We start from the raw sequence: 14786 nt of genomic DNA on the forward strand, positions 1-14786 counted from the left end.
ATTCAACTCTCAGCCTCAAGAGATTCTCTATAGCAACACAGGGTCACCTTTGCTAAGTTACAGATAACACAAAGTATTGAATAAAAGTCAAATTGTGGAAGGAAAGATTAGGGGCTGAAGCCTGAGTGCTTATTTCCTTTTACATCCTAAAGTCAATGTAAGCTAAGCTTTGTGAAAAAGACCAGTTTCTTACAAAACAAACACCCTATTTTAGAGGACACATGGCCATCCAATTTAAAGATTATATTTCCTAGCTTCATTTGCAGTTAGATGTAGCCATGTGATCAGATTCTAGCTGGAGAGAGGCATGAAACTTGAAATAATGTGTGTGACTTTGAGGGAGAAATACATTTCTTTGTTTTTTGCCTCTCTTATTTTGAATTTTCTTGTTTCCTATAGTTAAGCCTAAACATAGTGCTATCTTATCTTATTCCAGTTACCTGCACAGATAAATGGGAATGAATCAGATATTGGCCATAAACTTTTTTTTTTTTTTCAATTCTCTACATAAAACACCTAAAGCTTCTTATTGGACTAAGACTACATAAAACAATATTTAAAACCACATTTGTTGGGGCTTCCCTGGTGGCGCAGTGGTTGAGAATCTGCCTGCCAATGCAGGGGACACGGGTTCGAGCCCTGGTCTGGGAAGATCCCACATGCTGCGGAGCAGCTAGGCCCGTGAGCCACAACTACTGAGCCTGCGCGTCTGGAGCCTGTGCTCCGCAACAAGAAAGGCCGCGACAGTGAGAGGCCCGCACACCGTGATGAAGAGTGGCCCCCACTCGCCACAACTAGAGAAAGCCCTTGCACAGAAACGAAGACCCAACACAGCCATTAATTAATTAATTAATTAATTTAAAAAAAAAAACCACATTTGTTTTTGGAATTAGTGATGATGGTGTTACCATATACTAAAAATATACTAAATACCACTGAATTATATACTTTAAAAGTGTGAATTTTATGATATGTGAATTATATCTCAAACTTATTTAAAGAAACATGTTAAAATAAATCATTCAGTTAAAGAGCATTAAATATTTAAATTTTTAAATTAAGTTTCAAATTTAATTAAAACTACCATTTCTGTGGGATACAAGAATTATTTATTAAATATCTGAAACATAAAACTTTAACATAGATCCAGATGCTTTAACTTGTTACTATTCTGATATCCCCCTTTAAGTTTGCTTCTATTTTATTATTATTCATTTCCAGATTCAGATTTTGCATTACTTTGGAGAGCATATTATCATCTTTTTTATCTCCTGAAGCAGCCCCTTTGCTGAGGGCTTCTTCTGCTACAATAAAAAACTGTTCAGTTGGTTGAAGAATGCTTACTCCATAGCCATTGTTGTTGTAAATATGATTATTGGTCATCTTCAACTTGGGTGCTGGAAGAACCTGTTAAATTATTCAAGGAAATTAGTTTTTCAATTTCTATAAAAATAAAATATGAACTAATGAACATCTCATAAACTCTAGAACTTATTCTTGAGTTTACACATTTCTTTAGAACAACTGAATCTCTCAGTTTTGAACAAGTATTATTTTCCTCACACTGGATTAATGTAATACTAACTACAAAAAGTTTTAATATTAAATGGAGTTTTCGGGCTTCCCTGGTGGCGCAGTGGTTGAGAATCTGCCTGCTAATGCAGGGGACACGGGTTCGAGCCCTGGTCTGGGAAGATACCACATGCCACGGAGCAACTAGGCCCGTGAGCCACAACTACTGAGCCTGTGCGTCTGGAGCCTGTGCTCCGCAACAAGAGAGGCCGCGATAGTGAGAGGCCCGCGCACCACGACGAAGAGTGGCCCCCACTTGCCACAATTAGAGAAAGCCCTTGCACAGAAACGAAGACCCAACACAGCCATAAATAAATTAATTAAAAAAAAATTTTTTTTTAAAAATGGAGTTTTCAATTTTATCCATTATTGATAAAGACAACTGATTCTAGATGGGGATACAGCAATATCCCATGAAGTTGACTTTTAATATAACATGATAAATATGAAAATAATTTCAGATAATGAAAATGCTAAAGATGAAAATAATTTAATGATATGTAAATTAGTGTTCTAGGGAAAACTTCATTAACTATACGAGTCTAGAGAGGGACCTAGAAAGGTAGAATTTATAGAAGTAGAAAGGAATGGGAAGGCATTTCACTTATAAATTATTGCTATTAATGTTTTAATTGGTTAACTTAAATTATTTTACAAAGTTTGAAAGTAAGACTTAAAATATTTAATATATTTATCCTCTTAATTTGCTTTACCTTGGAAAATGTATTACAAGTCTGCTCAATGAAAAAACATTTATAAGAGAACTTCCCTACTTTCTCATATTCAAAGTTATTTACTAAGAATTTAAGTTGAAATTATTAAATAAGACTAAACTTGTTTCCTATCAACCATCATTTAAACCATATTTTAATTACTTGTACCATACTTTTCCAAATCAACAATAACATTTAGACTAAAATTTAAGACTGACGGTATCTTTCTAATAATTATTTATAATTCTTACAACAATTCTATGTTAAAAAATATGAAAATACCTTCATATTAACGCCACCTAAGGTGCTTTTTGAACTGTCAGTTGTTCTGAGGTTATTACAGTGATGAATTTCATTCCTTTCCAAAATAGCTATGCTTCCAGGATACAGTTCAACACCAGCACCCTGTAAATTAAAAGCAAATAAAACAATCTATAAAACACATGCACCTCTCCAAAATTTTCTTTAGATTTGAAAACTGTAATTCTGTATTAGCAATCTAAACACACTAAGTTATATGAAAATACATGATAGTGCAAACAACAATTTTGTGGAGATAATGTTTAAAACAAACTGTGTCAGAGAATCATTAGGCCTAGAAGGTTGAAGTCACATGGCGTATAACATTGCTCTCCTACCCAAATCAAGTCTTAGAAGGGAGTCAAAGATCTCTTTAAGCAATTATTTTCAATAGTTATAAAAATTCATTTATATATACTCTAAATCCCTCATAATTCTGCTTAAGTATTTCCTCATTTTAGTGGGAACTAAGAAAAAGTCATTCTATAAAAAGGTCTTATTTTTTTGCTTCCTTTAATCTTTTTTTCATTTAATTTTCTAGTCCTTTAATGGTCTTTGTGATTGTTATCTTTAGACTCAAGCTGTCAGAACTAATCACAATACCTTACAGCAATGTCTGATAGCTTATAAGTACTTATATCTTTTTAAGTAAACCATCAAGTAACTGACTCATGATCTGTTTTACAGCCACTGATGCCTAGATTTTTAAAAAAATCACACATAAACCAAAACTAGCAATTTCTTACTTTGGACTTAGGCAGTTTACTTTTCCTAAGTGTACTAAGTGTATAATGACACACTTATACTTGTCCTCATTTTATTTACTTTTATCAGTTTCTAAGTTTAATTATAATTCAATTCAAAGATAAAATAATTGTTACCCTTTGTTTCCAAATTAAGATCACTCAAAGTTATCAATAGCCAAATAAACCCATAAGTTTTATAAAATAAAATACCTGGGCACCAGTTATTTCACTGTCTGTAATTGTCAAAGCAGCTCCTGTAAGAACACACACTCCTGTTCCTTCACATTTTAATACACAGTTTTCTAGGGTCATGTGACCAGACTCCACCACCACAATACCATCAACTGTCCCTTGTTGTATCAAAGATAGATGCATTAATTTCACATTATCAGCTTTGGACACCACAAAACTGTCATAAGAAGGTTCAGAAGTAATCATAATTTCCTCTCTCTTTCCAATTCCTGATGTATAAAGACAAAAATACATAATTAAATCAGTACTCCCAAAGCTTAAAGCCCTTTAGTCATTCAATAATACTTGCTCTTACTAAGTTTTTCTTTTCACACATTTTTAATAAGTAACATCTGTAATTATTCAGTCAACCAATTAGATACTTAACTATAATGTAGTCTTTTGTCCTTATTTGATGCCATGATGCAAGAATCTGGGTTTATAATCAATCTAAATGTACCTATGGTACTTATTCAACATACTCCTTCCACTTTATATTTCCCTATATTATATAGTGAGCAGTCATCTACAAAATGTGTAAGATACAAAAAGTATCTTACCAAAACCTGGTTTCAAAACCATTATAAATTACCATAACGAAAAAGACAGGCAGAGACTTGAATTAGGTTACAAGATTAATGTAATCATATCCATAATTTTGTTCTAGAGTAGTCTGAGCAATCATCTAAACTTAACATCAGTCCAAAAATAAGGGGTTGGATCTTTAAGAAGACTACCAATTTTTAAAATTACAAATATGATCCTTATTACACATATAGTTCAGCAAAATATAACTGATTACAGTCATCAAAATCTAGTGCAAATTTTGCTCAATTTTTGAATTGATAGCAAAGTTTAAGTCATCTGTCTTTTCTTTTGGCTAGACAAGGGGAATAACCTTACTTTAATGTAAAAGGGCAAAATTAAAGTCACTAAATATGTTCAGAACCTAAAAGAAATTTAGTAAACTCTGCTTTTTACTTCTATTTTAGTGAGTTTGCATGTGAATTAAACTTTTTGAGAAAATGCTGAGGATATTTTAATATAGCCTCACATTTAGGTTTTCCTACTAGAGTGCTATGAAGTGCTATGGAGACAGAGGAGAAAAAAGTAGTTTAGATAAAAATATAGAGCTAATAGAAGATATTGTGAACTGATTTTTTTTTTCTGATTTTGATTATTTATTTAGAATCTCTGCTTGTAGTGCTACATTATCATGGGGAAAAAGTGGTCTCATTGATTGATTTGCTCTGGCACAGTATGTCCAAACGAGGTCACCTGTACAGATAATATACTACTGAACAGGTGAGAAAATCTTAATTGTAAAAGGCACATAAGGGATTTTCGTGAAACATAAAACCCTGTTCTAATTTCTAGTAATCTGATTAACCATGTTTATAATATACAGTTTGTCCAGCATACATTGCTGTTAAAAAATTGCAAAGGATGCCTTGCTAACCCTTTATAATGATGTCATCAGTCAATAAAGCAAGATTTACAGCTTGATATTCTCCTGGAAAAATAACTACTGTATCTCCACTATAACAGCTATCCAAAGCCAAATCCAAATCATCATGCTGTTGGAGAAGTGTGTCTGAAGATAAGTCCTTTACCTGAAAAAAAGAAATAAAACAATAGGTCAAACTGAAACAGGTCATTTTAATCAGTTAACTCATTGGTAACATGTGCTTTTCCCAAAGACTTACTTTTTATAGGTAGTGCTCTGTAAATACTGTATGTATTTATGTTCATTAAATGCTCAAAGTATCAGTCCATCAATTAAGGAATGATGAAAAGGGATTTTCTCATTACAATTATATTCACTAGTGAATGATTACAATCACTAGTAATTTTACAGCTATTAAATACAGCCAGAAGTCATATTTTGACCTTTACATATTACCTCCTAAGCCTCACAACAGTTCTTTGAGGTAAAGTATTATTATACCCTTGTAATGTTAAGAAATTGAAACTCGGTGAGAGTAAATGATTTGCCCACGGACACGGAGTTAGTGGGTGGTGAAGCTAAGTTTTAGATCTAGGTCTTGATGACACCAGATCTCTTTCCTACTGGAAACTACTACTTTGTTTTAACTCAAACTGACCCTAAAATTTTGGTAAACCAACAAAAATTTATATATTAAAGATTCTAGAACTAAAATCAAAAAAGTACCAGAAATTTGCACTGGGAGTAGGAAAGGGGAGAGAACTTCATTATTAGTGCCATGAAGAATGAGGAACTTTAAAAATAAAATCTGGTAACTAAAAATATACTCTGAAAAAATGCCTATTCTTTTATCCCAATAGAAATGGCATCATCATTCATATATTTTTTTCTTATTATATAAGAGGCACTTATTATAAAAAACAGAAAATGAAACAAAGCATAACAAGAATGGAAATTTTAACCTAAATAAAATATATTTATATAGATATTTTCTTCTTGTCTTTTTCCCATGTGTATATTCATTTATTCATAATACCAATGTATCATACCATAGATGCATATGGTTTTGAATCCTGATTTTTCTTATTACATTATATCACATTTCCCCATGTCTTTAAATATTTTTTCAAAGCCTAAATTTTTTTTTTTAATTGGGGGTATAGTTGTTTTACAATGTTGTGTTAGTTTCTACTGTACAGCGAAGTGAGGTGGAGTTCCCTGTGTCACATAGCAGGTTCTCATTAGTTATCTGTTTTATACATATTAGTGTATATATATGTCAATCCCAATCTCCCAGTTCATCCCACCCACCCCCTTCCCCCCTTGGTGTCCATATGTTTGTTCTCTACGTCTGTGTCTCCAAAGCCTAATTTTTATGAGTTACATAATAATACATCATACAGATGTGTCATAATTTATATTATGATCTTCTTACCCTCATTTAGATAGCTTACAATTTTTTTCAATATTACAAAAATAATACCACAAATAAATTATGCACATCTCTAGTTATTTCTTTAGGATAAACTAGATTGAGAATTACTAAGTCAAAAGGTATAAAACATTTTAAGCCTCTTGGATACATATTGCTAAACCACCCTCCAAGAAAGTTTAACCAATTGAAACTTGGTCTGAGAACTCACTTTTCTGCAAGTTCATCATGGGGTATCTTTTAAATGTATAAAAATATTTGCCATTTTAATAGGCTCACTGCTTCATTTTAATTTTCTTTGATAAGCAGGAGTGAACATTTTTTTCCAGATATAGATATGAAACTCTTATAATCCTCACTAAATCAGCAAACCAATACAGTCATTTGTGCTTGTATTACATCTTACATACTCTAAATACTTCTGTAGCAGACAGTACAAGGACTACCTCTGTAAATACTTTGGAAGAACTCTAGAATACATGTCATTTATATATATATATATATATATAAATTTTTTTTGGCCGTGCCATGTGTGCGGCTTGCGGGATATTTGTTCCCTGACCAGGGATCGAACCCATGCCCCCTGCAGTGGAAGCGCAGAGTCCTAACCACTGGACTGCCAGGGAATTCCCATCATTTATATTTGCCTTATTCACTGAAACAGGAAACACGAGAAAAATGTTTGATGGGGGAAGATAATGAGTTTAATTTTGGTGCCAGTTAAATTGAGGTACCAGTGGAGTCACTCAGAGATATCCAGTAGACCATCTATATAAGGATCTAGAATACAGGACTGAAATCTGACAAGGTATAAAGATCCTAGAATTGGTTACTTGTATGATAATTCAAGCATGGGAATGGGTGAGATTAGCTATAAGAATGTATAAAAAGGAAAAGGTAGCACCCTTGTACAGAACACTGAGGAATAACATTTAAAGGACAGGCAAAAACAAGATGTTACAAAGAAAACTGAGGAGTGGCCAAAGAGGTGGTAAGAAAATCAGATCAAGATGTCATGAAAGGAGGAAGTAGTTGATCATGTCAAATGCTGCTGAAAGATTAAAAGAGATGGTAATTCCTACTACATTTTGCCACAGCTTGGTCCCACATGACCACAAGAGCATTTTCACTGGTATTCTGGAGGCAGAAACCAGATCACAGTGAGTAGAGGCATGAATGGGAAAGAAGGAAAGACAAGTGCAGCCAAATATTTCAAGAAGTTTGGCTCTGCAAGGGAAGAGACAAAGATGTGGTATTTAGGGTAGATATTGTTTTGTTATTTAAGATAAAACAGAATTGAGCATCTCTCAATGCATTCAGGAAGGACAGAGCAGAGAGAAAGATACAAGAAAGAGGTGACATCCTGGAAATAGTGGAGTAAACAGCTCCAAGAATTAGTTCTTCTTCTAAAGCAAACAAATTGGCAAAAATTGACAGAATCAATGTTTTTTGTAACTCTGAAATCTAATTAAACATAGCAGCCAAGGAAGTGCTAGATGAAGAGGTTGTTAAAATTCAGTAAGAAAGTGTTCTGGTGTTTTTACTTACTTGCCTAACCATACCCCATTCTCCAGACTGGCAGCAGTTGAGTGAATAGCAACAGCCCATATTTCAATTCTGTTTTTGCTGGCACTGGGATGGGTGAGGGGTGGGGGAAATAGGGACCTTATTCTCAAAAAATTGTGACTGTGCATTTTGACCTGTCTGATGATCAGTATCTCAGGAGAGGGACTGGCAAAGAAACTGACCTTTGTTTCACCTCCCTCAGGATGGAGCAGCTTTATAAGTAGCATCTGATGAAAGCATTTAAAGACATACTCTACCCAAAGCTACCTGGGACAAAGGATGAAGGAAGGGCAAGGAAAAGCCTACAAATGAGGAGGCTGAGGAGGAAGATTCTTGGGGGAATAAGAGCTACGTTATATACTGGGGAATCTACAGTAAAATGCACAATCTCAGGGATGGATGCATACTCAGAAGAGATCTGTAAAGACCTTAGGCTTGTGCTTCTGGCTGATCACTGGGCCCTGTGCAAGCAGGAGGTGAAAACTAAGGCAGAGTTGTAGGCAGCCTGGCTTAGTTTGAAGGAGTGCCTCAACTCAGAGCTAATCTGCAAAGATAAGGAGTTTTTTGGGTTTTTTTTTTTCTTTTTAGCTGCAGGTGTTTAGGGAAATTTCTGTCAGGTCACTGACTAACTGCTGAGATAACAGAGACTTCAGCAGCCACACATGAAAAAGAATAGAGCCTTTGCAAAAACAGTTTGGAAAATTCACTAAACATATGGACAACTGCAGTCCTAAACAACCAATACAGCAAACCCTGGGGATGGGGTAGAATCCAATTTCCAGAGTTACCACATTATAATATTAAAAATACCCAGTTTTCAACAAAAATTATAAGACATACAAAGAAACAGGAAACTATGGCCCATTCACAGGCAAAAAAGAAATTGACAGAAACCATCTCTGAGGAAGTCCAGTAAAGACTTTGGACTTACCAGACAAAACTTTAAATCAACTGTCTTAAATAGCCTCAAAGAGCTCAAGGAAACCATGGATAAATAATTAGAGGAAACCAAGAGAACAACAGATGAATAAATAGAGCATATCCATAAAGGGATAAAACTTATAAAATGGAACCAAATAGAAATTCTATAGCTGTACAGTAAAAGTACAAAAAAGTACAATAGTTGAAATGAAAAACTCACTAGAGAGGTTCAATATCAGATCTGAGCAGGCAGAAGAATAACAAACTTGAAGATAGAACAATTGCAATTATCGAATCTAAGGAGCAGGAAGAAAAATGAACAAAGTTGAAAGGACCAGTGGTATTCCATCAAGAACACCGATATTATAGGAATCCCAGAAGAAGAGAGAAAGAAAAGAGCAGAAAGAATATTTGAAAAAAATAATGGTTGGAAACTTTCCAAATTTGTTGAAAGATGTGAATCAACACATCCAAGAAGCTTAATGGATGCAGAATAAATACAAAGAGATCCACACCAACATACATTATAATCAAACTGTTGAAAGCCAAAACAGAGAATCTTGAAAGCAGCAAGAGAGAAGCAATTCAATATGAACAAAGGATTGGCAGTAAGATTAACATGATTTCTCATCAGAAACCATGGAAGCCAGAAACCAATGAGATGACATATTTAAAGTGCTGAAAGGGGGAAAAAAAACTATCAACCAAGAATTCTATATCTGGCAAAACTATCCTTCAAAATAAAGAAAAACTTAAGACATTCCCAGATAAACAAAGGCTGGATCTTCCCTGTGCTAAAGGGAGTCCTTCAGACTGAAGGAAAAGAACACTAGATAGTAACTCAAAGCCATATGAAGAAGTAACTCCAGCAAAGGCAGCAAATACATGGGTAAATATAAAGCCAGTATTATTATAATCTTGGTTTGTAACTCCTTTTCTTTGTTTCCTGTACGATTTAAAAGAGCAATGCATAAAACAATTATAAATCCATGTTAATGGGCAGACAATGTATAAAGATGTAATTTGTGACAATAGCAACATAAAGTAGGAATGGAGCTGTAAAAGAGCAGAGTGTTTATGTGCTATTGAAGCTAAGTTGGTATCAATCCAGACTAGATTGTTATAAATTTAGAATGTTAATTGTAATCTCCATGGTAACCACTAAGACGATAACTAAAAATATACGGAAAGGAAATGAGGAGTGAGTCAAACAAAACACTAGAAAAAACTCATCAAATACAAAAGAATATGACATATAGAAATCAAATGGCAAATGGCAGAAGTCCTTTCTTATCAGTAATCACTTCAAATGTAAATGGATTAAGATCACCAATTAAAAGATAGAGACTAGTAGAATGGATAAACATGATCCAATTATATAATGTCTACAAGGGACTCACTTTAGATCCAAAGACACAAATAAATTAATAGTAAAAGGATAGAAAAAGACATTCCATACAAATAGTAACCAGAAGAGAACTGCAGTGACTATACTAATATTAAACAAAATAGACTTTAAGTCAAAAGTTTTTACCAGAGACAAAGAAGGACATTATATATTGACCAAAAAGAATTTATTCATCAAGAAGACATAATAAGCACGTATGCAGGAAACAATGAGGCCCCAGGATATATGAAGCAAACACTGGCAGAGCTGAGGGGAGAACTAGACATTTCTACAATAATATAATAGTTGAAGACTTCCATACTCCACTTGCAATAATGACTAGTACATCTACAGAAGATCAATAAGGAAACAGGATTTGAACAACACTATAATTCAGCTAGACCTAATACACACAGAACTCAACACAGAAGAATACATATTCTTCTTAACTGCACATGGAACATTCTCCAGAATACACCATATGATAAGCTACAAAACAAGTTTCAATAAATGTATCCTCTCTGACCACAACGGAATTGATTTAAAAAAGAATAACAGCAGGAAAAACTGGAAAATTTACAAATATGTGGAAATTAAACAACATTCTTAAACAACAAATGGGTCAAAGGAAACCCAAAGAAAAAATGAGAAAATGCTTTGAGGTGAATGAAAACAAAAACACAACATACCAAAACTTATGGGATGCTCAAAGCAGAGTTTAGAGTGAAATTTATAGTTATAAATGCTTACATTAAAAAAGAAAGATCTTGGGGACTTCCTTGTTGGTGCAGTGGTTGGGAATCCACCTGCCATTGCAGGGGACACAGGTTCGAGCCCTGGTCTGGGAAGATCCCACATGCCGCGGACCAACAAGGCCCGTGCACCACAGCTGCTGAGCCTGCGCTCTAGAGCCTGCGAGCCACAACTACTGAGCCCGTGTGCCACAACTACTGAAGCCCTCGTGCCTAGAGCCCGTGCTCTGCAACAAGAGAAGCCACCGCAATGAGAAGCCCGCGCACCACAACGAAGAGTAGCCCCCACTCACCACAACTAGAGAAAGCCCGCGCGCAGCAATGAAGACCCAATGCAGCCAAAAATAAAATAAATAAATTTAAAAAAAGAAAGATCTCAAATCAGTAACCTAACTTTATATCTTATGGAACTAGAAAAAGAAGAACAAACTAAATCCAAAGTCACCAGAAGAAAGAAAATAATAAAGATTAGAGCAGAGATAAATGAAATGGAGAACAGAAAAACAATAGAATTAATGAAATCAAAAGTTGATTCTTTGAAATGATCTATGAAATTGACAAACCTTTAGCTAAACTAAGAAAAAAGGGAGAAGGCAAAAAATAACTAACATCAGAAATGAAAGTGGAGACATTACTACTGAACTTCTAGAAATAAAAAGGATTATAAGAGAATATTATGAACAAATGTACACCAACAAATGCTCCAGTCTCATACCAACAAAATGAAGTGTACAAATTTCTAGAAATACACAAATTACCAAAACTGAGTCAAGAAGAAATAGAAAATCTGAACAGACCTAGAAGAAGTAAAGAGATTGAATCAGTAATCAAAAACCTCAGAACAAAGAAAAATCTAGGACCAGATGGCTCCATTAGTAACGACTACAAAACATTTAAAGAATTAACACCAATTCTTCTCTCCAATTCTTCCAAAAACAGGAGAGAACAACTCCTAACTCCTTCTATGACGCCAGCATCCTCTGATAACAAAGCCAAAGACACCAGAAGAAAACTACAGACCAATTTCCCTTATGAATATAAATGCAAAAATCCTCAACATATTCTAGCAAGCCAAACCCAACAGTATTTTAGGAGTTATACACCATGACCAAGTGGGATTTATCCCAGGAATTCAGGGGTAGTTTAACATATAAAAATCAATCAATGCTACATTAATAAAATGAAGGGGGGAAAGAAACTACAGGATCATCTCAATTGATGTATAAAAAGCATTTGACAAAATCCAATACCTTTTCATTATAAAAACCACTCAAAAATTAGGAATAGAGGGGAACTTCCTCAACACAATAAACATAATTTACAAAAAGCTCACAGTTAACATCATACTCAATCATAAAAGACTGAAAACTTTCTCCCTGTATTAGTTTCCTAGGGTAACAAAATACCACAAACTTAATTAGCTAAACAACAGAAATTTATTTTCTCACAGTCTGGAGGCTGCAAATCCTAGATCAAGGTGTCAGTAAGTTTGGTTTCTTTTGAGACCTCTCTCCTTGGCTTGCAGATGGCCACCCTCTTGCTTCCTTTTCACATGGTTGTCCCTCTGTGCATGTGCACCCTGGTATCTCTTTGTGTGTCCAAATTTTGTCTTCTTATAAGGACATCAGGCAGTTTGGGTTAGGACCCACCATAAGGACTTCATTTTAACTTAATCATTTCTTTAAATACCCATCTCCAAATACATGTAGTTATATTTGGAGGTATGGGGATTAAGACTTCAACATATGAATTCTGGAGAGACACAGTTCATCCTGTAACACTTCCCTATGATCAGGAACAAAACAAAGACACCCATTTTTACCACTGCTATTCAACACTGTACTAGCTAGAAGTTCTAGCCTGAGCAACTAGGTAAAAATAAATAAAAGGCATCTAGACTGGAAAGGAAGAAGTAAAACTATTTCTGTTTGCAGACAACATGATTCTACATATCATATACATAGAAAATCCCAAAAGAATTCACCAAAAAAGTATGATAGCTAATAAATTCAGCAAAGTTGCAGGACACAAGATCAACACACAAGTCAGTTTTGTTTCTATATACCAGCAATGAACAACCTGAAAAGAAAATTAAGGAAATAATTCTATTTACAAGAGCATCCAAAATAATAAAATATCTAGGAATAATTTTTACATACATATAAGGTGAAAGTCTTTATGTAAAAACTACAAAACTTTGCTGAAAGAAATTAAAGAACGCCTAAGTAAATTGAAAGTCTCCATTTTTATGGATTGGAAGATTTTCATATTGCTAAGATGGCAATACTACCCTAATGGATCTACAGATTCAATGTAATTCCTGTAAAAATTCCAATAGCCTTTTTAGCAGAAATGGAAGATCTTATCCTCAAATTTATATGGAATTGCAAGGGACCCTGAATATCCAAGACAGTATTGAAAAAAAAGTTGGAGAACTCACACCTCTGATTTCAAAACTTACTACAAAGCTATAGTAATTGAACTGTGTGATACTGTCACAAGGATAGACACTATCTGAAACAGAACTGAAAGTCCAGAAATAAACCCATACAACCAAGGCCAACTGATTTTCAACAAGGGTGCCAAGACTATTCAGTGGAGGAAAGAACAGTCTCCTAAACAATGGTGTTGGGACAACTGGATATCTACATGCAAAGAAATAGAATTGGACTCCTCACTCACACCATATACAAAAATTAACTCGAAATGGATCAATGACCTAAATATAAGAGCTAAAACTATAAAACTCTTAAAAGAAAACATAAGGTTAAATTTTTATGACCTTGGATTTGGCAATGGATTCTTTGGTATGATACCAAAAGCATGAGTAATAAAAGAAGAAATAGATAAATTGAACTTCACCAAACTTTAAAACTTCTGTGCATCAAAGAACATTATTAAGAAAGTGAAAAGACAACTATGAAATGGGAGAAAACATACGTAAACATACATCTAATATGAATCTAGTATCCAGAATATACAAGGAATTCATAATCAATAACAAAAAGACAAACAACCCAATCAAAAATGGGCATAGGACTTGAAGAGATATCTCTCCAAACCAGAGATACAAATGGCCAACAAGCACATGAAAAGACGAAATGAAAATCAAAATTACAATAAGATACCACTTCATATCCACTAGGATGACTGTAATGAAAGAGACAGATAAATGTTGATAAAGATGTGGAGAAATCAGAACCCTCAAACATTGCTGGTGGGAATGTAAAATGGTTCAGCCACTGTGGAAAACAGTTTAGTGGTTCTTTAAAAAGTTAAACATATATGGTTTAACATATGTAGTTGACTGGAAGGATATTTAGCACATTAACTCAATAGAGAATACAGGAGGACTAGGGACGGGATATGTACAAAAAATTAATAAGTTCAGGTCGAGGAACCACCATGGCAGAGTAGAAGGAGGTGCTCTCACTCCCTCTTGAGAGAACACCAGAATCACAACAAGCTGCTGGACAATCATCGACAGGAAGACACTGGAACTCACCAAAAAAGATACCCCACATACAAAGACAAAGGAGAAGCCACAATGAGATGGTAGGAGGGGCACAATCACAGTAAAATCAAATCCCATAACTGCTGGGTGGGTGACTCACAGACTGGAGAATACTTATACCACAGAAGTCCACCCACTGGAGTGAAGGTTCTGAGCCCCACTTCAGGCTTCCCAACCTGGGGGTCCGGCAACGGGAGGAGGAATT

The 14786-nt window shown here is 34.6% G+C and overlaps 1 protein-coding gene across 1 annotated transcript in view; it reads right to left on the reverse strand.

Annotated features, from left to right (window-relative positions):
- Window positions 1–883: 883 nt before the first annotated feature.
- SHCBP1L (SHC binding and spindle associated 1 like) overlaps window positions 884–14786 on the reverse strand; it is a 45565-nt gene continuing 31662 nt past the window's right edge. Inside the window, exons 8-11 of the mRNA XM_007175196.2 lie at window positions 5022–5175; window positions 3542–3792; window positions 2568–2690; window positions 884–1407 (exon numbers count right to left, since the gene is read on the reverse strand). Of these exons, the coding sequence (XP_007175258.2) occupies window positions 1156–1407; window positions 2568–2690; window positions 3542–3792; window positions 5022–5175 (780 nt within the window). The 3' untranslated portion in view covers window positions 884–1155. The remainder of the gene's footprint in view (window positions 1408–2567; window positions 2691–3541; window positions 3793–5021; window positions 5176–14786) is intronic.

Source organism: Balaenoptera acutorostrata, chromosome 1 (assembly GCF_949987535.1).
Source record: "Balaenoptera acutorostrata chromosome 1, mBalAcu1.1, whole genome shotgun sequence".
NCBI lineage: Eukaryota > Metazoa > Chordata > Mammalia > Artiodactyla > Balaenopteridae > Balaenoptera > Balaenoptera acutorostrata.